Raw genomic sequence first — 25,451 nt, 5'->3', positions numbered from 1 at the left:
TAAAATGTTTTCTTTTTTAGTTGTTACGGTGGGAACAATGGATTTTGCTGCTGAGAGCTGAAGACATAGCAGCCCTATAATGCCAAGATGAAAGTGTGATAAGATTGAAGGTTCAATCACAACTTTTCATGGTGAAATCTTCTGTACAGTGCACTAGAGAATGGCCATCATCCAAAAAAGCAGTCAGTTTATAGAATGAAAGAGCACAAAACCTTTGGTCTAGGGATTTACTGTTAAAATAGGTGACAGGGAACAGATTGGTTAATAAAATGATGTGACTCAAACAAAAGAGGACTAACAACAGAAGTCCTGCTCCCGATCTCTGTTATAGGTAATTTTTCTGTAAACATCTTTGCCATAAGCATTTTCCCTTCAAATCTTTTTAAAGCCTAACTAATTGGCCATAAGACAATTCTGCCTTAAGAGATAAAATACCCGACTGATAGTCTGGTTTAATTCTCCATTGATGAATCAACTAGCTTTAGCAAAGTTAATGTATTGAAGCTAGGTGTCCATTTGGTTTCATTTCTCCATTGACAAAATTCCCATTTTTTATTCTATAAATCTTAGCTCTCCTAACAGTCTATACAGTATTCTGTTGTTTTGTAGTGCCCTTTATTTTGACTACCCGTATATCTGGATTCATTTTGACCATGTTATTTTGTCCTGTTTCTCTTTTTTCTATTCTCTTTTTCTTTCCCTTCCCCCTTTTTTGCCTTTTGACTAAAGTCAGTCATCTATTTTTTTTTTTAAATCTCTACTTGTTTGAGAGTTCATATTTTCCTGTTACCCTAGGAAGCTTAACAAATATATTTAACTTAACAAAATCTGAAGTTGATAGTTTTACATTCCTCTCAATCAATGTAAGAGTCCTACCCAAATATAGTGGTACTTTGGTTGAAAATTAGTTTAGATTTTAAAGAATGCTTAGTGAATGACATACACAGAGTGCTCATTTTATAATTATCTGTCTTGGCCAAAAACTGGAACAAATACCCAGATAAACTGACTCATATTCATACAATGGAATACTATAACAAAATAAAAATGAACAAACTCATGCTACACAAAATTTGTGGATGGATCTCACAACATAATTTTGAGTATAAGAATCCATCCTCACAAGTGCATATTGTGTAATTCTATTTACATAAAGTTAAAAAACAAGCAAAACTAACCTATGGTGACAAAACACAGCAATGATTACCTTGGAGGGTAATGAATGACAGAAGGCAGAAAGATTTCTGAGATGTTACTGGTGTTCCGCATCTTGACCTGGGAGGTGGTTATGCAGGTGTGTTCACTATGTAAATATGTATCAAGCTATATACACTTCCGTGCACTTTTCTGAATACAGTTCCACTTCAGTAAGATTTTACTAAAAAGTAAAAATAAAAAGACTCTGCTTCTCTTTACCAAATAAAACCATGGCAATTATTTTGTTAAATATTCTACTTTACCTATCTTTTATTGTTTTTGATAATAATAATGATCCTCTGATTAACACTGTGTCACTTAGAATTTCATTTGGCCTTAGCCTGTGCAGCCAATGCAGCTTCTTCACGCCACTTAGCTTTCTTTGCCAGGTTCCAACTCGTTAAGGATTCATGTCGTTCTGCAGCCTTAAAAATAAAAAAATAAAAAACAAAAAACAAAGCAAAGTGTTGTGACTCTCTGGAAAGGATTTGTGTTTCAGATAGACATACACAGGAGATACTCTGTGAAAAGGAGAAAAGTAACTTAAAACATCTGTCACAAATAGTATCCAAGAAAAATGATCCTTTGGTATAGAAAAAAAATTATGTAAGTTGTGAGACTTCTAGTCAATAGGACAACTGACATCAGAAATCTGCCCTGGCTCTCTTGGCTCACAAAGACATATTTTTTGGATTAAAAAAATAAAAATATTTTCAAATGGTTATGTTCAAAATCAAGAAAGGGGAATCCTCAGGTATCTGAAATGGAAAGAACTCAAAAGGCAAGAATTGGTGGGTAATAAGAAGAACTGAGGCCAGAATGGGAAGGAATGGTTTCAGGCAGGGGGCATTAGGGGAAAATATTGGTTTTAACAGCTGTGAGCTGGGAGTTTAATCTCTACCCCCAAAAGGTGAGTCCAGAGTTTGGATCTGGGGTTGGAAGTATCAGGTACTCCACTGAAATGACTAGAATTCCTCTTACCAGCCCAAGGAACTGGCAAGGAAACTAGGCATTTATCTGGGGTGGGGGGGCAGGAATCACCTCTGAAAAGATAAGATGATCAGCATCATAAATGGGATGTAAAAACTCTAGCTAGAGGGATGCCTGGGTGGCTCAGTCAGTTAAGTGTCCACCTTCCGCCCAGGTCATGATCCTGGAGTCGCAGGATTGAGCCCCACATGCATTTCCCCACTCTGGGGAGTCGGCTTCTCCCTCTGCCCCTCACCCTTCTTGTGCTCTCTGTCTCTCAAATAAATAAAATCTTAAAAAAAAAAAAAAACCTCTAGCTAGAAAATAGGTCTGAGGGCATGATCTAAGTGCAGTACAGAGATATAGATACCAAAAATAGAAAAAAAGTTAAGGGACATGGAGAATCTAATTAGAAGTTCCAGCACACATGCATAGTAGGTGGAAAGAATAGACAGAATGGGTGAAGGGGCCCTATTTGAAGTTACGACAGCTTAGACTTTTCAGAAGTGAGGGAAGCTGAATATAGGTCCTTAGACTGAAGAGTGTACACAGTCCTTAGCAGAATAAAAAAAATTAATAGATACTGTTGAATGCCTAATCTGCCCCTCACACTTAATATATCCACAGTATGGGACTGAGTGTATTTTGCCTGTCGTGCCTACCAGTTCTCTCCCCAGCTTTACACATCTCCACAAATGGTGGTACCATCCACCTAGTTACTGAAGTAAAAAACCCAGGCTTTTTGGTTTCTTTTTTCCATTTTCTTTCCTCTTCCCACATCAAATTTACTTCAAAGTTCTACCCTTTCTACCTCCCCAAATATACCTCAAATTGCTAACCTTTTCTCCACCTCCGTTTATCACAGTCTCAGTTAAAGTATATGCGTTGATTATTTAAAACAAAAGAATTGGACAGAAGCAAGAGGGAGACTGTGAGACCCACTAGAAGATATTGCAATCCATTAGGCAACAGATGTTGGTTATGTCAGACCAGGGTGATATCAGGAGAGATGGTGAGGAGTGGTCCAATGGTAGGTATATTTTAAAGTGGAGTCGAGGATTTGCTGATGTATAATGCCTTACTCGTGAGCAGCTGGGAAGATGATAAAATAGCACTTGGGCAAGGCCATTTTAGAGGGGGTGGTCAGGGAAGGTCTCTGACTGGAGTGAGAATAAGCCACCTATGGCAAGGCCAGGGGAAAGAAGGAAGCCTAGGTAGCTAAAGGGCTGAAGTTTGGAATTCGCCCTCTGGGAGAAATGCTGTGGAGAGATGTCTGTGATGCCTACATAATGGCTCCTACCACTTGAACCTACAGGCTGTGATGAGAAGTGAAGAGCTGCGTCCTTTCTCCCTGGCTACTACGGGTTTTGTTAACACAGAGGATATCTCCTATCTGGTGTTGGGCATATCCTAGGAGCTTCCAGCTAGCTTTCCTTTATTACCCTGTGTGAGCAGCTGTCAACTTACTGGAGGAAAGAAATTGCCCAGAAATTTTGAGATGCTTAAGTATTTTTAGACCAATTAGACTTCTTTAACATAAATACTTGTTTTTATCAAAAGGATTCCAATAAAATATTTTAAAGCAAAAAAAAAAATAGAACTAGTGTGGATGGAGCATAATGAACAAAGAGAAGATATAAAACAAGGAGGGTCCAGACAATATCAGGCTCTAGTCTGTCATTTAGGAGCTAGAGAATCATCACCTTGGTGGACAGTCATTTTATCTACAGTAGGTTATAAACAAGAGATGACCAAATTTCTTTATTTCTATGTTTGAATATTTAAGAAATATTTAAGAAATTTCTCCTTTGATGAGAATCATTTCAAAGCACACGTTCTCTGCCACGCTAATAGAAATGAATGGATACGTACATGACATCAGTAAGCTTACAGCCTCGGTCCCTATGTGAATGCGTGGGCTCAAATACTCAAATACAAGATGGAGAATGGTAATTGGCTACACACGCCCAGAGAGTGAAGAAGTACGGACCCAAGCAAACTCTTCTGTGTGATGCGGCTGCCAAAACTAGTTCCAACTCTGGCTGCGCTTCTAGGATGCAGTTCACGAACAAGTAAGTTACAGTGGTGCTCTGACAGGTTCAGTTGCAAATGCCACAATGAAGAGGGACACTCATAAACTGCAGTGTGTTCAGAGGAGAGCTCAAAATAGAGGGAAGTTGTAAGGGATAGGGAAATTAAGACTGGATCAGAGAAGACTCGTGGGGATGTGTTAGATGTCTCCCAATATTTGTGGGGCTGCTCTTCATGGTAAAAATTGATCAGCAGATGAAAGGATTTGGGGAAGCAAAAAACACAATTAGAGTAATCAGCTCTTAATTTGTCTCTAGAAACCATGTACTGGAGATGACAAGGAAAGGGCTCACATACAGGATATAGACAAACAAGCTGGCCTTGATCGCTTCCAATGTTTGCCATTTCTGATGATTTCGTGATTCTATACGACAGCTCTGATTGAGTTCATGACTTGGGGAACAATCTAGTCTGGGTAACTTTCACACAACAAACTTCTTGTGCAGATTTTAACCAGGCTATGAACTGTCCTGTTTTTGTTTTCATCTTATAAATGGAAACAAACTTTTGTTCCTCCTGTCTGCCCATGTAGTTTACATTTGTGGACTCAAATTTTCATGAAAGAAATTGTTTCCAGGAGGATAGATATTTATGGGTGGCCCAAGGTGTCTAAGTTGAAATTGTGCTTACACTGAAAACACAGCAATAATTCCCAAATTGAGAACAAAGGTCATAATGTTTCTTAAAGTTCACCATTCCAGCTTTATTTTAAAGAGATACTCACCTTTTTGGCAGATGCTATCACTGCAAAACAGGCGATAATGGTGAGTCCAATCATTATGTAACAAGCTTTCACCCGAGCCTTGTTTCTTGCAGCATCTATCATTTCTGGCCTAAACCAAGATGTGTATTCTGTTAATTAATTGAAGCAATCTGCTTTTTTCTCACTGACATGATAGACAATCATTTGTTATGTAAATATTCCCCAAATTTCCCTGAATGCCAACTGCAGATGCGGAAGACATCCAGAGGCTAGTCCATTGTGTTACCAATTTCAAATTAACAGGTATATTTAGGTCTTAATTAATGTTAGTCACCATGAAACTACAGTGTAGTATATTTAGTTTCTAACTGCTCAAAGTATAACTACTAGAAATTATGGCCTGACTCTCCATCATTTTTTTTGTCACAGATCAGGGTAAAGGTAAAAATTTAAGTCTATATATGTCTATGACTCGTGTTCAGGCCCTTCTGTTATTAAGTGGGCTTCATTTTTAGTTTAGTTTTTTTTTTTAAGATTTTATTTATTTATTTTGAGAGAGTGAGAGAGCATGGTGGTGGGAGAGAGGGGCAGAGGGAGAGTGAGAGAGAATCTCAAGCGGACAATGCGCTGAGCCTGGAGCCCGAGGAGGGCTCTATCTCATGACCCTGAGATCATGACCTGAGCTGAAACCAAGAGTTGGGCCCTTAACTGACTGAGCTACCCAGCCACCCCTCCTTTTTAGTTTTAAACACGTTGTTTTTTAAAATTCGTTTTCCTCATTTTGTTTTCTCACTGGGCTCCCGATCCCTTCTTGCCCCCTCTCATCCTATCCCCATTCTGTGGGGACCACTATTAGAGAAAAGGTGTTTCCTTTGTGGCTTTTGCATGAGGTTTTCAAGATAAGTGATCAAAATTACAATGATTTGTCGAAGAAAAAGACAAAGTCACCTTCGTTTTCTTCTTATTCTGAAATTTTATATACTTCCTTGAATACTGGGGAGACTTATTTATTAATATAAAGTTACAAGCAAGTTGTTTAAGATTTTAGCAATGCTACTTAACAAAGCAGGGTTACAAACCTAATCATGTCTCTAGGCCTTTTATACTGAAATAAACTTTAACAATTTGCAGTAATACGAAGTGGTAGTTTATAGATACACATGATTAAAGAATGATTCTTGAGAATGTATGCAGCAGTATTCTTTCTTATCTAATGTCAAGTTTAAATAGAATGTAGTTACATTGAAAAAAAATTTCAGAAAAACAACTTACAATTTCTTTTAAAAATGAAAAACTTTTTCTTTAACTTTTCCACCAGTTTAAAGAGCACAGCAAGCCAATATCTAGCCTGTTTTCCTTAAATTTGAGACAGGTTAATGTACGTTTTAAGATGTTAGTTGCAAACAGGTGAATATGAAGACTTTATTAGATTATACTTGTTGCTGACTTTTGTTCCAGATGGTGCCTAGAAGATATGATCTTTTTTACCCATCCATCTGGCTTTGATCTGCTATACCAAATTAGGTTTGTGCTGAAAAAACAAGAGAAAGCATTATTATTAAATATCATTAGTGTATGATACAAAGATTATAGGTCACTTGTTAATTACATGTCCATTAAGAGCATACTAAGTGAAAGCTGTTCACATTGTTAAGTCTAAAACTTAGTTTGGGAGGCATATCCCTCTTCAACAGCAATACTTTAAAAAATTATAGAAAACAGGGTGGCTGGGTGGCTCAGTTGGTTAAGCAACTGCCTTTGGTTCAGGTCATGATCCTGGAGTCCCGGAATCAAGTCCCACATTGGACTCCCTGCTCAGCGGGGAGTCTGCTTATCCCTCTGACCCTCCCCCCTCTTTGCTCTCTCTCAAATAAATAATAAAAACATAAACAATTATAGAAAACAACACAATGAAAAATATTCAAATACTTTAATATTTCCAATGCCAAACTATAATTCCTTTCTTAGACATCTTATTTGAAGTTAAATTCTCCTGTTTATAACATTTCTTTTGACTGCGATCCTGGGGAAATTAAATTATTTCTATAAAATGGGTCTCTTCACACATAGAGCTATATTAATGCAATATTGGGCCTACTGTCTCTTGACAAGCATTAATTTACAATACTGCAGGTTCTTTACCTTCTTTTTTTTTAGTTATCAGTTTATTTATTTTTATTTATTACTGAAGTATTGATTACTCTGTTATAGCACTAAAACTCAAAATTCCAAAAAATTAGGGATGGTATTTTAGCTTTTCTGAGGATAATTTCTGCTTTGGGCTAAGTCTGTAGTTCAGAGTCTACAGATCTCAAAGAAAACAATATTTGTTTTATAATATTAAAAAGTGTCTCTGTGGTTGAATAAATGCTGAATACAGATTTCAAATTCTGTGTTATTTCAAATTCCATGTCCTTTCCTCATTAAATAATTTGATCCAAGAAAGAGATAAAATGTTTGAGAATTCATTATTGACCGAACATTTCCCATCACATGTTTTTTTCCATTTATTTGATATGCTTTTGGTAACTAGTAAATTACAAAGTAATAAAAGTGTAGACAAGTACAGCTGAAACTAATGTAACATTGTGTGTCAAATATACTTCAATGTAAACAAGTGTAACTTTAAATTTTAATTTTAAAAAGTGTAGGTAATATGTGCAGAACAAGATGTAGGCCTAGTTTCCGTTATTCATTCTACTAGGCATTGATTACATTGTATAAAAATTATGTACATGACATCTGAAATCCTTATTTGATATTAGTTCTAGTCTCATTTTTTTTTAAAGATCAGCTTAAAAAGTAGTAGATTGGTTTTATTGTTAGTTTCCTTCATTCCCTTTTTTTTAATCCACTCCCTTGTAAAAAATGCTGGGAAGTATTTTGGGCTTGCATAAACTGAAATTGTAGAAAGATGGTTTTTACAGGTTAAATTTACCCTTGGGGTGAAGTTGTCAGCTTGAGTTTTATCATTTAAGCGAGTCTCTATCTCGGTTTTGGGATGGTGAAGAGGCCAGCGACGCTGACGCTCCGAGGGTCCTAGCCCGAGTAAACCCGGCACTCGGTGGGCTGCAGAATCAGGTACACCAGGCTTCTCCCGCCCCAGAATAGGAGGTCGCGTGGGTGCGGCTTCCTCCCAGAGGCTCTTTAGTCCTCCCAGGAGCCACGAGCCTTCGTTGGGTGGAGCAGGGAGCTGCTCCCCGGGCAGAGCCCCTCTCCCTCTCTGGGGAGCCCGCAGGCACCCGAGGTGCACGCGCGGACCATGCCTTCCGTGTGGCCTGAGCGCTCCTCTGCCTTGCGGCTCTGAGCTCCCTGGGGCTGGTATCTGGGCGATGGTGGAAGTGCCCACTGAACTTCTGGGGTTTCGCTCAACTTCACCAATCTCCTTGTAAGCTTAGGTGCCCAGTGTTCAGTCAAGGCATTTGACGTTGAACCGCACTAGGGGGAGGCTGGGGAGGTACATTCCTTAAGGTGGTAGGTGCTGTGAAGCGCTGCGGCCGCCTTCTTTCCAGGGCGCGCGGCGGTCGGGACGTGCATCGACCGCGCACCCCCCACGCGCACGAAACCTGGCCACCGCACAGGCCACACTTACGGGATCCGAGGCGGGATGTCCTCCATCGCTTTGAAACGCCCGGTCCACAGCAGGATTTTCTTATCGAATTGCGAAGGCTTGTATTCGGCGGGGACCCGGTGGACCTTTCCTGCTGCGGAGGAACCGACTGACCGACGGCACAGTGGCTCAGAGCGCACTCACACTTCTACTCCTTCCCTCACCCCAGCCCCGGCTCCTCGCCCGCCGCTCCGCACCCCCTCCCTCTCAGGTCGTTCCCAGCCCGGCCTCACCTGGACCTTGGTGCTCAGAGCCGCTGGCCGCCCGGCCGCTGCAGTAGCGGGACAGACCCCGAGGGCTCAGAGGCGCGATGGGCCGGAGCGCGGCTTCTCCGTGCGCTCCCGGGGCCCAGCGTAAGATGCGCCCCAGGCGGATGCGCCGGAGGCCCCCGAAGCCCCCGACAGCCGCGAACATGCTGCGCCCTGTTCCCGCGCTTCCAACCACCGGCGGAGCTCTGCCGCCGTCCCCGGCCCGCTCCGCCCCGCGGCGCTCCCAGGGGAGCCCGGGACGCGCAGCTGGAGCCTCGGGCACGTGCACGCTCGCTCCCGGTCCCCGCCCCCGGCCTGAGACCCTGGACCCGGGTGCCACGACCCTGGGGGCCGATTCATTGGCGGGCGGGGCCCAGGGGGAGACCTGTCTCTGCTGGAAAACTCTCGGAGCAGATTCACCACCTCCTGAGACTGCAGCTCCCTTTAAACGCATTTCTTTGTGTCTAGTAGAAGCGCGTTTCCATTAGGCCTTCACCCTTTGGTTCCACTGTTTGGTGTCAAGAGAGTAAATCTAAACCCTCTCCTCCAGAAAGAACCAACAGTCCTTCAAGGGCAAGACACGCCAGATGTTTTCCAAGTAAGTGTGAGGACATGCAACAAACTCTGAATTCCCCCATGAAGAGAGATTTTGAAGTTGGCTCCTCATCCTGCCCTCCACTCCCATACTTTTTCTCTTTCCTAGGCAAAACAACCTCAGTTGCTGCAATTTGTTTTCTAAGACCACAAACTCTCCAAATGTTCTTCAAAATGAGCCTTTCTTCTACCTTCCTCCATTTTCCCTCTGCAAAAAAGGGGGTGGGGGGATCTGCTCTTCTCTGGCATCTAAATGGAAACAGGGACTCAGGGAAAGGGCTTGTAGGAAAGCCGTCTACTCTGAAGGATTTTACTTACTCTGCTTACTCCTATTCTCGGGCAACAGACCCCAGCCAGGTAAGGGTGCTCTTCAGGACCCAGCACCAGGCCTTGCTCAGCCTCCTCCTGTTATTGTCTCTGAGGTTCCTTCCAGAGCCAGACACTGCCTTACACTTTTAGTTGGATCTCCAGATACTTCTTTTCTTCCTAAGCAGACTGTCAGGCTCTTGAAGGCAAGATCCCTGAACCTCCAAGTGTTTTTCACAAAACGGTGCTTAATGAAAGAGGAGAGTCGGTACAGAAATATGCATTTAAAGGAGTGGTTGTAGAAAGAACACAGGTTTTGCCTTCATGCAAAGGTTGAAGCCCCTGATTTGTGCCTTAAGAGTCTCACAATCATAAGCAAACCATTTACGTGATCAGTCTTGGTCTCATTTATAAAAGTATTCCTACCTCTCAAGCTCATTCATGCAATGACTACAAAAACCTGTACTGTCTGCCGGCTACTTCCCAGAGTCGGGGATAGATGCTTGAACAATGTTAAGTGGAAACCAGTAGATGAAGAAACAAAACACAGGATGAAAAAAAAAAGTAAGCAGGGGTGGAGTGGGGAAGCTATTTAGAAAGCTTGGCTAGGGAACTGTGCCTGGCCCGTAGTAACATTTCAAAAGATGTTATCATTTCTTCCCTTCACATCTTTTGTTTCACTAGTCCCAAAACACAAGGGCATTTTAACTTGTGAAATCTCATGGAGTGAATTGTAGGAAGCTATGCCCTCCCGGAAGGTTAAGGGTTATGTTTTATTTAACACTATATGCTTAGGATGTAGCTGAAAATTTTGGCATGTAGTAGATCCTTAATAAGTATTTGTTAAGTGAATAAATGAGTGCAAGTCTTCAATAATAAAACAGACTCTGTCTGGGCTAGTTTAAGAAAAGACTGAAGTATTTGAGGATGTGCTACATGGTGAACCGAGTGAATTCTTGCTTGACAAAGTAGGTTGCCATAGATCATATCTGATTGTTTCAGGAATATGCTAGTTGAAAATTCTCCCATTGCTCAGACGTGTTCCTTTTCCTTTTAAGATTTTATTTTTCTTCATGTTTCTGAGAAAAACATCTCTGGGAAACAACCCATCATTAATAGTTCACCAAGGAGTATTAAACTAGCCAAGTAAGTTTATTTCCCTGGAAAGAACTAAATGTCAAGCATCTACACATGATTTTCTATCTCCAGCTTCTCTAGAATTGCAGAATGACAGAGCAAAAGAATAAGAGCTTCTATCATGAGAAAAAGAACAATTTGCATTCTATTCTCTATTCCTTATGGGATTAAAATATCACTATTTGGCAGTGGTCTACATAAAAAAAATATAGCCGCATGGGAGATGTTTTCTTTAGTTCTAGAATTGGACCAAATAAAAAAAAATACTCAAATCAACTTCTAATAGAAGAAAAAGCTAATTGTAGCTAATTGTATTCCTTCCTTCCTTTCTTTTGCTTTCTTTCTTTCTTTCTTTCTTTCTTTCTTTCTTTCTTTCTTTCTTTCTTTCTTTCTTTCTTTTGCTTTCTTTCTTTCTTTCTTTCTTTCTTTCTTTCTTTCTTTCTTTCTTTCTTTCTTTCTTTCTTTCTTTCTTTCTTTCTTTCTTTCTTTCTTTCTTTCTTTTTCTTTCTTTCTTTCTTTCTTTCTTTCTTTCAAAAACCAGGACGGCTTATTTATTCATTCAACAAATATTTACTGAGTGCCTCCCATGTGCTAGGATCTGAGGTTGCAGCAGGTAAGCAAATAAAACTCTTTGCCTCTTAGAGCTTATTACTAATCCATGGTGGTTTTAGTTTACCCATTGTATACTATATTATATTACTTTTCAATCCCTGGTTCATCTGATTTGTATATACTATTTTCAGTTTTGTTCCTTCAGGGCTTGTTTTTGGTTAGTATGGTTTATGTTTCCATTTCTTAGGATGGTTTATGTTTCCATTTCTTACGGTTAATTTAGTTACACTGTTAAAACTAGGAATATATTTTAAATAAGACTATTATGTAGACTGAGTGGAAAGTGTGGGTAAATTTTAAATTATTTTATTATTATTTATTATCGAGAGCTACTGTGTGCTTCCTACTGGACTAAGGCAGGAGATGCCAAGATTACCACTGAGCTATCCCTGAGAAGCCCCACTCTGGCTAGGATGATATTCCCTCATCAGGAAAGGCCTTGCTTCCAAAATAGGGACCTTAGCTAATTTGTTTTCCAGTCCCCTACCAGTCTGTCTGTAGGGAAAGTTGTAAGGTGACAGTTTACCTGCAGACCCAACTCACTGGAGTCTCCAGTGCTTCGGGCAACCTTATTTAAGTACGTGGTCCAGGCAGCGGCCCAGCGACCCAATAGGTATTAAGCATAGCTTTACAGCACGAGCAGAAACTCAAAATGAGATCTGAAAAACCATTAATGAGCTCCTACATGCAGATCTTGTTGTTATTCTTCTTAATTCCCGTTTTCATTGCTGTAGTTCAATCTTTCATTCTCTCTCAACCGTGCCTTTGTAACGACCCCCAAAGCCTTTTCCCCATCTCTAGTCAATTCTTTCTCTCATCCTTTCTCTGCCTAGCCTCCGGAGATAGTTTTGTAAAACACAGATGCAATCATGTAAAGCTTTCATGGGACCAGTCTCTTCCCTATTTCCTCTCTAATCCCACACTCCACATCCCTATCTACAGTCTACAAAGAAGACCTTTAAAAAAAATTATAATGAGACAGGGAGGACTCTTTCAAAGTCTCCTGCTTTGATATTTTGCAAAGTCTGATTCAAGTTCTCTGCCTTTGTCATATCCCTAGACATTTACAATGTCACTGACCACAGGCAGGTAGGTCACATAGAATTATTATGTGCTATTACTGATGCGCAGCAGCTATTGGTTAACATTACAGTTTAGTTCTGGCTTGGATGGAGGGGTAGGCACTGTGTGTGTAACCAGTGCTCATCAGGACATGGCTGAGTTCTGACTAGATTAGTCGCTTGTTGTCCCATTGTTCTAAACATTAGTCTGAGCAATGCATTCAGAAGAAAGCAGGTGGGATTAACTGCTCCTGCACTATTCAATAATACATGGCTTTTATTTGTTCTGGAAATAGCAAATCTGAAACGCATATATGTTTATTAAGTACTGTTTAGGCAGACTGCCCCAGGACAGTGAAGGGGCATCTGCAACGGCCATGTCTCTCACATTCTTTGGCTGAAAGGTTATTTTTGTCGCCTACTTCGATATCTGTTAAGACTCTTGCATGTGTCAGATTGTAGGCAATTGCCTAATCACTTTATAATGGAGCAGCCTCTAGTCATCCTCCAGTGATCAATTTCAAACTCCAAAATTCCTGGTAACAATCTCTTGTGACACAGCATTTTATAGTCCCAAGGTCTAAATCTGCTACAAACTTTTTACCCTTGAGGCGTAATAATGACTTTATGTAATTCAAATCTTCATACTTTCATAGAATTTTAGGATGATTTAAGAATGCTTCTCCAGCTCCCTGTCTCACACCACCCTCCTCAGACACATATAGAGAAGTGGTCTTGCAAAATGAATCAGACCCATTATAAATGTGCAATATAATACGTTTCCTATATACTTACAATTAAAGAAGGCTGTTCATAATCATAATGTGAATGATGCCACCCCAAATTCCTGTAAGATAATTATCTTTTGTCCTACCTGCATTTGTACAAGTCTTAGTCAGCTTCTCTCAGCTGCTTATCTCTCTCTTGACTTACTTGGTCATGTTTTCTCAGAAATTGGGAACTGACTTGTTTGAATGCTTTGCCTATTCAGGGATAAAAAAAACCCCAACTTATCAAAGAATTTTCTTTTTTTTCCTCTTTCAAGCCTTTTTACTTGGGGCTACTCATAACTGATTTTCTGATTTCCAGTGTGAAGTATAGTAATATCTAGGCAGAGCTAATTAAAAGGGCGGAGACTAAGTCTTTTTTTTCATACTTCTCATGACACCACCATCTACAAATGGAAACAATTATTATTTATGATCATGATAATAAAGATATACAACAGAATTTGGTACAGATGATTAGCACAAATCATTTAAATTACCAGAGCTCTCCAACAAGAGGTCAGGCTTGGGTTAAAGAACCAAAACCTAGGGAAATTTTTTAAGGTTGAAACTGAATAGCCTACGAGAATGTTATAGAGGTTAAAGGTCAGCTATTTTATTTGTTCATTAATTTCTTCTTCCAGTCTCCTATTTTTTCAATTTTTATTATTATAAACTATGCTGCAACGAATATTCTTGATATAGCTCCTTGGGTGCATGTGTAATAGCTTGTCTTGGGGTATATACCAGAAATGAAATTTCTGAATCCAGGAATGGTCTCATTTTAGAAATTAAATGTCAAATGTAATGTAATGATAAATATTCTGGGCTTTGTTTAAAATGAAACTGGCCTCCTTCTCTGAGCTTAGGTCTGTTTCAAGCTGAAAGACTGCCCCGGGGACAGCACTGTGTGGTCAGTTTCTTATCTATCACCTCCTGGCTTTCTGCTTCTCTTCCACCTCTGATTGGCCCTACCTCTCATCCCCTTCACCAGGTCCCCCAGGGCTCCTGCAAATCTGGAAAGAAGGGGTAGGAGGAGAGAGGCAAGGGACAAGAAAGGTCTTGACAGATTTTTTTTTTTTTTTTTTTGTAATCTGTTGTAGATACTCTCTGTCTTCAATGGCTGTCAGAAGCTGACCCTTTTCCTCAGTGGGGGCGGGGGCTTTCTGTAGGTTCCTGAAAGGTACTGTGCACAGCCAGCCACCGCTCAGTGGGGGTAGGTCTGGCTCCTGATGCAACCATCTCTCCTCTCTGCTGCTGGACAGATGGCTTCCGTCACAACCTTTTGCCTTTAAATGTGTTAGTCATGGGTCAAACTCTGGGGTACGTGTGTCAAGTTCTCCAAGAGGTTTTTCCAGAACTTCTGTCCCTGGGTTTGAAGTGAGAGAAAAGAATTTCTCCTCCACCCCCTTCCTGACAATCCCGTATGGGAATCAAGGAGATTCCTAAGCACTTAAACAGCTTTCTCCAAAAATTTCTCTCCTAAACACATCCATCTCTCCTGGCTTGTCCAATGTCTTAAATATTCGTAGGGTAGGTGGTACGGATTCTGTGCCCTTTTGCATATGTCAAATTTGTCGAAACCAGAAGGATTATTATGGATAGTGTAAAGCTCATGGTATCATGCGAATGCTGGAGGAGTGCAGCTAAGCTTCTAGTAACTGCTCTCAGAAGCACACACAGAACTGGCCTGGTAGCAGCTCTACCTTCTCCGACCCAGAGCCACCCTGCCTCTGTCCCGGTTGGGCAGGCCAACTGTTGTTGCCACAGTTGACCCCAGAACACATTGCCTCTGCCTATTTCCCTACACTTGTCACTGCTAAACCAGAATTTCATATGGAGGTATAGCAACAGCAAAGGAGAGTAGGAAATATATTTGTTGTTATTTTTTATTTCATCTTAGAAAGGCAGCACTCATGGTGGGCATCTGTGAGTACGTCCACATGTCCGCTATAAACCACAGAGATCTTTGTGGTGATTTCTTTTTCATGTCTTCATGGATGGCCCAGCACCTTGCTTTGAGACATGGGGATATTTAGCACCTATTGTTTTGTGTATGTTGTGAGTTAGGGATCTAATTTATTTTTTTCCAGTAAGGAGAGCCATTTTTTCCTGCCATTATTTAATGAGCCACCCATATTTCTGCATTGGTTTTTATGTAGCCGAAACATAGATCTGGCTTTCATTTCTGTGTTTTATTGGTTGGATTGCTTGTCCCTTCACCATTGCCATGCTACCTTGGATCCCCTTCCCTTGTTTTTCAAGAGTATCTTAACTCTTTGTTCTTCCACATACATTTAAAATCTGTTTGTCAATCCTGTTGAGATTTTTATTGGAAATGTGTTGAAATTAATCTGTAGAAAATTGACCTCTCTATGATAGCAAGTCTTCTAATTCGTGATTAGAAATCTCCATTTATTCAGGTTTTCTTTTTATAGCCTTCAGAAACATAGTTATTTCTCCATAAGGGCAATACTGTATATCTGTTGATTTATTCCTAGGTACCTTATAGTATTTGTTGCTTTGGAAAATGAATATTTTATCAATAATAATTTCTGATGGATTATTACCCATTGTATCCATTGATCCTGATGAACTTTCTTATAGTTCTGTTAGTTGGTTTGCACATATTCTTGAATTTTCTATTTATATAATTATATTGTCAACAATAAGGCATTTCAGTTTGTTTCTTTCCCACTTTTATACCTCCTTATAACCATTGGCTATGAACTCCAGAACAATGTTTATAGGAAAGCGTAATAGTGGATTTTGTCCCTAAGTTTGATGGGAGTACGTTTAAAGTTTCACCATGAAATCTAATATTGGTACTATTGTCTGAATGTTTGTGTCCCCCAAGATTCATTTCTTGAAATCCTAACCACCACGGTGGTGGTATGGGGCCTTTGGGAGGTCATTAGGTCATTAGGGTGAAGCCCTCATGAATAGAATTAGTACTTTTATTAAAAAGGTCCAAGACAGCACCCTTGTTTTTTTGGCCGTGTGGGGCTATAGGGAAAAAGATGGTCATCTAGGAAGCGGCCTTACCAGACAGGGACTCTGCCAACACCTTGATCTTGAACTTCCAAGCATCCAGAACTACAATAAATAAATGTTTGCTGTTTGTAATCCACCTAGTTTATGGGATTTTTGTTGTAGCAGCCCGAATGGACTAAGACAATTGTCTTTAAAGTTCGGGTGGTGTATTAGTTTCCAAGGGCTACCATAACAAATTACCACAAACCGAGGGCCTTAAAACAACAGAAATTTGTTCTCTTTGAGTTCTGGAGGCTAAAAGTTCAAAATCAAGGTGTTGGCAGGTTCATGCTTCTCTGAAGGCTCTAGGAGAGAATCCTTCCTTGCCTCTTCTATCTTCTGGTGGGTGCCATCAATGTTTGGTGTTCCTTGCCTTATAAATGCATCTCTGCAATCTGTGTTTCTGTCTTCACATTGACCTTCTCCCCTGTGTGTTTGTCTCTGTGTCCAAATTTCCTTCTTCCTTTAAGTACACCATCATAAGACTTTGGGTGTTTGTATTAAAAGCTGCTTGTTATATTATTGTTGATATACTAATGAATTTCATTTAACCAGCAAATTTCTTAAAAGGACCCTCATCTTTAATTAAAAGCTTGACTGAGCATAAAATTCTAATACAAAAGAAATTACGATTTTAAAGATTGTTCCATTGAACTCTAGCACCAGTGTTGCTGTTGAGAAGTATGGGGTTATTCAGATTCTTTATCTTCTAAAGTCAACCCTTTCTTTTTCCCCCTTAAAGAACTTTTGGAATCTTCTCTCTGGCTCTGGTGATTTGAAATTTCAAAAATGTGGTGCTTTGGCATGGATCTCTTTCATCCAAACCACTTGGCATTTTTTGGATTCTGTTTTCAAAAACTCATGTTACTTACTAATGAGAGTAATGAGCAATATCTTGAAATCTTTCTCTGGTAAATTCCATCCATCATTTTCTCTGTACTCGATTTCTGGAAACTATGTAGATGGGGGTTTCTTAGAGAGGTCTTCTAATTTTTTTCTACTGTTTTCCACCTCTTTGTCTTTTAACTTACTTTTTAGAGACTTTTCTCAAGTTTACTTTTCAACTCTACTGTTTATTTTTAAATATTTGTTGATTGCCTACTGTGTGACAAAACAGTCCTAAGTACTGTGATGCCAGTGACTCAAATGCAGATCTCCGCTCTTTTGAGATTCTTATTCTGTTTGGAGGAAACAGAGTGAAAACTAAACATTGTAAATAGGAAAATTAGTATGTTAAAAGTTGTATGAAAAAAGTATTTTTAAATATAACATTAAGGAGGATTCAGAATGCCAGGATAGAAGACAGATTGCAGTTTTATATAGGGTAGATATATTTTGAATGTTCAGTCAATGGAACTTCTGCAGGGAATGATGGTGGAGTATGAGATAAAGAGAAGATTCAATTCAAGAAACTTGAAAGATGTAGTTGTCATTAGATGGAGAAGAATATAGGACTGTAGGGGCACCTGGGTGGCTCAGTCATTGGGCATCTGCCTTTGGCTTGGGTCATGATCCCGGGGTCCTGGGATCGAGCCCCACATCGGGCTCTCTGCTCCTGCTTCTCCCTCTCCCCTTCCCCCTGCTTGTGTTCCTGCTCTCGTTATCTCTCTCTCTGTCAAATAAATAAATAACATCATTAACAACAACAACAACAACAAAAAGAATATAGGACTGTAGGTTGAAAAGGGCTTGGGCAGGGACAAGATATGTAGTTCAGTTTTGGATATTTTGGGTTTAAGATGTATTAGAGTTCTCCAGAGAAATAGAATACATATGTACGTGCATATATATTCAGGGGGTGGGAGAGACAGAGAGAAAGAGAGACAGAGAGAGACAGAGAGAAAGAGGATGACTGATTGACAGATTTTAAGGAAATTACTTGTGGTTTATGGGATTGTGGAAACTGACAAATCCAAAATTGGCAAGGGAGGTCAGCAGACTGGAGACCCAAGAAAGAGCTGGTGTTGCAGCTTGAGTCCAAAGACAGACTGGGGGCAGAATTCCCTCTTCTTTGGGGGACTTCAGTCTTTATCTCTTAAGACCATCGGCTGATTGGATGAGGTCCATCCACACTATAGGGAGTAATTTGCTTTACTCAAAGTCTATTGGTTTAAATGTTAATGTCATCTAAAAAAATGCCTTTACAGCAAAATCTAGACTGGTGTTTGACCAACTACCTGAGTGGGTATCATGACTTAGCCAAGTTGACACATAAAATTAACCATCATGGATGTCTATTAGACATCCAAGTGGAAATGTGAAGTAGACACATGAATATACAAGTCTAGAGTTTAGGACATGAATGGGAGATCTTTCAGTATATGAATGGTATTAAAACCCAGGGGCTGGTTGAGATCACCAAGAGCGTGAGTGTAGATAGCAAAAGGACCACGGACTGTGTCCTGGAACATTATGACTTGAAGAGATAGAGGATTAGAGGAAGAATCAGCAAAGGAAAGTGAAACAAGTATCTACTTTGATTGAAAGAAGAAGGAAAAAGGAGTGCAGTGTTTCTGAACCCAAGTAAAGAAAGTATTAAGGAGGAAGTGTGATCAACCGTACTCAATACTACTGAAGGTCAGTAAGATTGAGATGAAGAATTGGTGGTTTTAGTTGTTAGCAACATGGCACCTTACCGAGAGCACTTTTGGTGTAGTGGTGGGGGATGGAGCCTGACTGAAGTGGGTTTAGGAGAAGATGGGAATCCCTGAAGGGGTTGGGATGCCTGTTGTCCTGGCATAATTACTATTAGTGCTTTCTTTCATTCCCAAAATGTTCCTGTTTGGATGATAAAATATATTTCCCCAGAGGAGAGAAATTGGAGACAGGGAATGTAAATATCTCTTAAAAGGAAATTTGAAATAGTGAAAGGTGGAAGAGCAGAAAACTCCTCAGACATTAAAGAAGCAACTGTTAGTTTGTTTTTAATCTTAAATATTAGTACACCATGATTAATGGATGCCCAGCTTAGCAGGTTTCTCCTTTTCTCCTTTAGTCTGAGGCAAACACAAAGGCGTATTTAGTAACTCATCAAGAATCCAGCGGCAAATCACTTGAGAATATATACTTCAGACACATTTAGTCTTCTATTTGGTTATTCCTTATGCTCCTGTCCATCTCATCTTCCAGTACTCCAGGAAGAGTGGAGTTTTCCTCTGGGAAAGTGCAAATTCTCCTGTGGTGTCAGTACCATCAACTCGGCTGGTAATGGCTAAGAGTCACTCCATGCTAGTAACCCATGCATTAGCACCTGCAGCATGCTTCTGGCCTGATGTTAAAGAAGCTTGTGCTTCTCACCAGGTCTTCCTTGTTTCTGATGTTCCAGCTCCTCACATAATTCCTAGAAGCAAATCTTAGCTATGATCAGGACTAGGCAACTGAGGTTTGTCCCAGGAAATCAAACTTAGATGATGCAAAAAAAATTTCGAATAAAGACTGTTAAAAATTATGCAGTTTTAAATTTTGTTTCATTTATATGTTGATAACACAGGTATTTCTTTGGCATCAGAGAAATATTTGAATTTAGTTCTGAGTTAACACAGTTAAGCTAGGAATGCCTGAGGGTATTTAATGCTTATTATAATAATCTATGAGCCAGGGCATGAATTATAGAACATATTTGAAATATTTCAAAATAATTTTCTTGTTACTTGCGTCAAGGGTATATTGTAAGCACAGGAAAATGCTGAATGAATAAATGATGAAATTGTTTAAAATATTTCAATGAAAATTTTGTTCATGTGCATTATAATTAGAATATTTGTGAAGAAAGGACAATTTCCATAATCACTTCTTCCCAAGGAAGAAAAATGTGTGGGAGTTGAAAATGAGGAATTATGTCCCTGCCAATATTAAAAATTGTGTTTTTTTCGAAGAATCAATTCAAAGAATCTTTCCTTCTAAGAATATATTGTTATATTAACATTTCCTAATTTCTTATGTTCAGTAAACTAATAAAATATATAGTTTAATGCTTGTATTAATCAGTATTGGTCTAAGTGGAAACATCATTACTAGTGTTTATCTAAAAGTGTTCATGAGGGTCTCAGTTCCAGTTATTCTATGGTCTATAAATAAAAAATAAAAACATAGCTGTCCACCAGGTGGCAGTAGTATGTCAAATTGTTCTGCAAAATAGGGGCACTTCACTAAATTCCTGGGATATGAAGAAATTGAGTTCTGTCCCTGCCTTCAGCTAACTCACAATCTGTTCTGCAGCTCAAATATATGTACTTTGTGTCTCTTTTCTTTTTCTTTTGGTAGTAAAAATTCTAAGTACAGACTATTGTCTTGTGTTAGAAGGAAAAATGAGACTACCATAGCTATTTTGCTTAGTGTGGAGCCTGAGCTACCAAGTGGTTTTGTGACGTTCCTGGAATCATATTATGAGCATAGTGTCACACCCCTTCTGCCCCAGAATTAATCTAATAGACATTTTGTGATAGTATTTCCACTAAAAATATATATGGTTTTAGGCATTGCACTTTTTTCATGTTACTCCTTTGCTTCTAGACAGTTGAAACTGGTATTTATTGATGAGAAAGCAGTTGTACTTTCAAGGTATTCAGTCACATCCAAACTAGTGGCAATGGAGTTTCAGGTTGGTGAGAACAATCTTACTCTTATCATCTGAACATTTCAATACACCCCCTTAGGTTATTTAAATATATTATATATTGTTATAATAAAATTAAAGATAACACGAAATTATCCCATATTCTCACATTCTCAACACGAATGTTTTCTCTCTATGCTTCTTGAGAATCTTTATCTACATTTATACAGAACTCTAATTAGAGTACCCATTAACATTGAAAATTCTTCACTTAGTTCGTAAACCATTTTTTATCTTTAGCCTCATCTTTATATCTATTTTTTACGTGGCATCTTAATATTTAGTTACAAAGACATGTTATAATTTATTTTATTTTTGTGGTAGATACAGGTTGTATCCAATTTTATATGTTGTAGTTTGTAGAATGTATGATGTTCTGGATGGGCTTGAGGTCAGATATCTTGTTTAATTCTGTCTGTAAATATTCTCATCTTTATCAAAACATGTTCTAAATTTGATTCCCAGCACCTGTCAAGAACCATGTAAATGTGTGTGTTGTGTTTGCCAAGAGTTTTATTCTGGGAAATTGACTTAAGGAAATAGTCCAAACAAACAAACTAAAAAGTCTGAGTAATATAATGTTAGGATGTTTCTTCATACTTTCCTGAAAGTCTGGAAATGTTAGCATAACTTTATTTTTTGTAACTAATGTTTTTCTTTTCTTTTTTTTTCTTTCTATATTTCTATAACCAGATAATTGACAGGGAGTTCACTTGGGGTATAAGTTTTAGATCTAAATCAATTTTCTCTATATTGCAATATAATTATCCCTCTCTATTAAATAATGTTTACTTGCCTGGAATTATGTGATTTTTTTTTAAGAGAGGGAGAGAGAGAGAAGGGTGGGGAGGGACACAGAGAGAAAATCTTAAGCAGGCTCCATGTCCGGGAGGGAGCCTGACGTGGGGGCTTGATCTCACCACCCTGAGATCATGACCTGAGCCGAAATCAAGAGTTGGACACTTAAACAACTGAGCCACCCAGGCGCCCTGGAATTATGTGATTCTTACTTCACTGAACACTTCAACATAATATATAAGTTGGTTTATCTGGGTTTTAAAATTCTAACTTATTTATGTTTGTCTTTGTGTCAGTATCGCATCATTTAATTATTGTTACTTTATCTGGAAGGACTAGTGATGCTCGGCAGTTCTCCCACCTTTGACATTAGTCTTTTTTAGAATATTCATTACCACTTATTTTTCTGTTTTTATTACATAAAACATATTTTTATGATTTTCATTGGGATAACACCAAATCAATGAATGGACTGGTTAAAAATTATTTTTATTTAAATGTTTATTTTGAAATAAAACATGCTCATTTTAATGAACATTCAGACAATAAAACATAGCAAGTGAAAGTCTTCTCAATCACACCCTTTTTAGGGAAAACTGTATTAACAGTTAGATACTTGTTTTTCCAATCTTTGCATATGCTATCTACGCAAAAATTATACTATCCTGAAACCGGTTTCCATTACTCATAATGGATGGCAGGGTCGTTTAATATTTGTTCATATGAACTTACCTCATTTTTTCAAATGACAGAACAGTTTTTTATTGAATAAATGTGTTATAATTTATTTAGCAAATTCTTTATGGACCTTTAATTTTTTCAAGTTTCTAAAAATTTCTTATTATTATAAGGGTTGTTATAAAGAACATCCTCTAAATAAATATATCTCTGTGTAGTTGAGAATTTATATCTGAGGTCTAAATTTGTAACAGAAGAATTGCTAAGTCAGAAACTGTTGCTTTAATTTTCATACATGTTGACAAATTGGCCTCTAAAAAGTTTCTCTGAATTGTCGTTCCCTCTACAGCATATAAAATAATTCCTATTTCCAAACTAGTAAATTTCACATATTTTGAAAGTCTGAGAATATCCGTCTTTTTATGGTTGGGTAAACATTCTGTGGAACAAACACATCCTTACCTCTTGTTCCATATCTGGTTTTGGTTGATTCACTGGAGAAATAGGTTTATGATTCTACCCTGGCATTTTGACTCGGATGCCTGTAAAGTTATTTAATATATTTCTTCAAAAGTTTAGGCATGTTAGGTCAAAGGTATGAAAAAAAAGGTGTTCATATACAACTCTGGAGATCTTTTCTCTTCCTGATGTTCAGTGTTCACGAATTTTTATGGTCTAGTAGCCACTTAGGGTGTGTGAATTCATATCACCTTGGCCACCAAATAGCTGTGGGAATTTAGGCAAGACACTTAATCTCACTGTTCCCTAATTTCCTCCTTGGTAATAGTTACCAGCCTCACCAGGTTGTTATGAAAACAAATAATGACAGTGATGAGGGTAGTAATAATATTTTGAGTAGTGATATATAGCTTCCAAAGCACTTTGATGCCCATTATCTCTTTTGATCTTCATAATAACCTTATATGGTAGAGAGGACAAGCATTTTTATCATTGGGTTTTCACATAAGAAAACTAAGGTACAGTTAAGATTTGGCAAAAATATCAACAAATGTTCCTTCAAGAAGTTAAAATTATTTCACAAAGGTAATACCAAGGACAAGGAAACACGAAAGTGTTGCTGGCAAGGAACTTTGGGGAGGACAGTATGTGTATGGCATGACTTTTCCCAATGTTCCAGAGGGTGTTTGCTGTGAGGAAAAGACTGGTCTGTTTCCAGCCTTTCCCCCTTCACTTTTCCCACCCAAACCCCTTGTATATGGTTATAGAGAAAAGCTTAATTACTAGAAAATAAAAATTGGCATGTGATTTATTAAACGCTTACGTTGTATAGAAACAGAATCATCAGACAGGCATTGCTTTCCTATAGCACTTCCTCTCTTCCACACCCAGTGAAGATAGGACAGTCAAGTTTTCCTCCCTTGATCGCCACTGGAAGCCTTGGCTGTGCATCTGACTTGTAGCTTCTGTTTTCTGGGCTTCCCCTAGAACTCCCTTACAAGCACTGATGTGTATATATACATATATTTTTTTTGAGGGGAAGGGGGTACACTTGAAAGAAAAGAAAGCCCTGACATTAACAGAAGCATGAGCGCAAGTTCTAAAACTTGGATTATACTTTTTAAATCTAGTAATCCAGTAAATCCTTTAAAATATTCCCTGCTTCTCACCAACAGAAATCAAGAAATATCAAATCTTCAAGTTCATTATGAATGGAATGATTAATCATTTTTCTCTCTAGCTTGGTCTATGTCAACAATAAATAACTCTTTTGGAGTATTGTATTTCCCATGGAATCAGATTTGCAGTGCAATGTGTATTTCTCACTTGGGGATTAAACACATTCAGTAATTTAACTACATTATTTAGCTCGCTTCTCAGGAAAGGGAGACTGGGGAGCATGTATCTGACCCTGCTTTATTGGGGATATAAATGGGAAATAAGTAAGCAAAAATTTTTCATAAAGGATAGGCTTAGAGAGTAGAAATAGTTATTGACAGCCTACAAAGTATTGGAAATTCTGGATAACAAATTAGGTGAGATAATATCACTGTCCTGAAGGAGTTCACATATTCATCTAGTTAGAACTATAGAAGGGGCGCCTGGGTGGCTCAGTCATTAAGCGTCTGCCTTCGGCTCAGGTCGTGATCCCAGGGTCCTGGGATCGAGTCCCACATCGGGCTTCCTCCTCAGGGGGAAGCCTGCTTCTCCCTCTCCCACTCCCCCTGCTTGTGTTCCTGCTCTCGCTGTCTCTGTCTCTGTCAAATAAATAAATAAAATCTTAAAAAAAAAGAACTATCGAATTTTAGGCTGAAAAGGGAAGTTGGAAATAAATTTATTCCATGCCTTTCATTTTACAGATGGGAACATGTAACTAATGATGTGAAGCACAAGGGTTTGGGTCATGGTTCTTTAGCTTCAATTACAGAAATCCCCAAAAATAAGCTGAAGAAAAACAGGAAAATTTTGCCTCTTGTAGCCAATAGTTTAAGATAGTTCAGCTTTGGGCACAGCTAAGGTCTAAGGATAGTTCAGCTTTAGGCGCTGCTAGATCAAGGTGCTCAAATTTTCTCATCCCCTTCCCCTCATTCTCCCCTTTCCTTCCCCTTCACCTCCCCCCTCTTTCCTCTGGCCCTTCCTTCCTCCTCTCTGTCACTTGGCTCTGCTTCACTTTTAAATTTAATCTCATTATCTCCTGTGTCAAACTGGTTTCCTTCTTGTGACAGGAAAGATGATGGTTGGAAGCCTTATCATTCACAAACTGAAATCAGGGAGAGTCTCCCTTCAGGGGTAGAAAGGACCCAGAAGGACTCTTATGTCTCAGTGTGAGCCACCCTTCCTCCACTGTGGTGCTCCAGGTGATTGACAGCCCTTCCAGGGGCACGTAGAGTGGAATGTTACTCAAAGAATTCTGAAGAGGAATGGGGCCTTGTAAGGTTATGGAGCAAATACAGAAGGAGCTGAAACCAGAAAACGAACCTCCTAGGCTATGAACTTTCCAGAATTATTGCAGGTTATGCCTGTGGAGGGCCATGGTGTCCACTTCTCTTGTCTGTCACGATGTCCAGAGTGAA

At 39.1% G+C, this 25,451-nt stretch overlaps 1 protein-coding gene across 2 annotated transcripts; it reads right to left on the bottom strand.

The window, feature by feature from the left end:
• FAM162B (family with sequence similarity 162 member B) lies at window positions 1-9,215 on the bottom strand. 2 transcript variants are annotated; one of them, XM_027602827.1, is made up of 4 exons: window positions 8,804-9,215; window positions 8,553-8,664; window positions 4,982-5,090; window positions 1-1,622 (listed from the first exon to the last, which is right to left on the bottom strand). In XM_027602827.1, the coding sequence occupies exons 1-4, from the start codon at window positions 8,982-8,984 to the stop codon at window positions 1,524-1,526; spliced, it is 501 nt and encodes a 166-aa protein (XP_027458628.1). In that variant the 5' UTR covers window positions 8,985-9,215; the 3' UTR covers window positions 1-1,523. The 2 variants fall into 2 exon arrangements, with proteins under 2 accessions (XP_027458628.1, XP_027458629.1); XM_027602828.1 differs by having other exon boundaries at window positions 8,553-8,661.
• Window positions 9,216-25,451: the final 16,236 nt, after the last annotated feature.

The sequence above is a fragment of the Zalophus californianus genome, chromosome 7 (genome assembly GCF_009762305.2).
Source record: "Zalophus californianus isolate mZalCal1 chromosome 7, mZalCal1.pri.v2, whole genome shotgun sequence".
Lineage (NCBI taxonomy): Eukaryota > Metazoa > Chordata > Mammalia > Carnivora > Otariidae > Zalophus > Zalophus californianus.
The sequence above is the reverse complement of the archived record's forward strand: the minus strand, read 5'-3'. Positions and strand labels throughout refer to the sequence as shown.

Excerpts from the sequence above, each read along its gene's own strand:
- FAM162B (XM_027602827.1), bottom strand. The coding sequence starts at position 8,984 with ATGTTCGCGGCTGTCGGGGGCTTCGGGGGCCTCCGGCGCATCCGCCTG. Across the intron at positions 8,665-8,803 it reads CTCTGAGCACCAAGGTCCAG|CAGGAAAGGTCCACCGGGTC; the intron begins GTGAGGCCGGGC and ends GTTCCTCCGCAG. Across the intron at positions 5,091-8,552 it reads GACATCCCGCCTCGGATCCC|GCCAGAAATGATAGATGCTG; the intron begins GTAAGTGTGGCC and ends ATCTTGGTTTAG.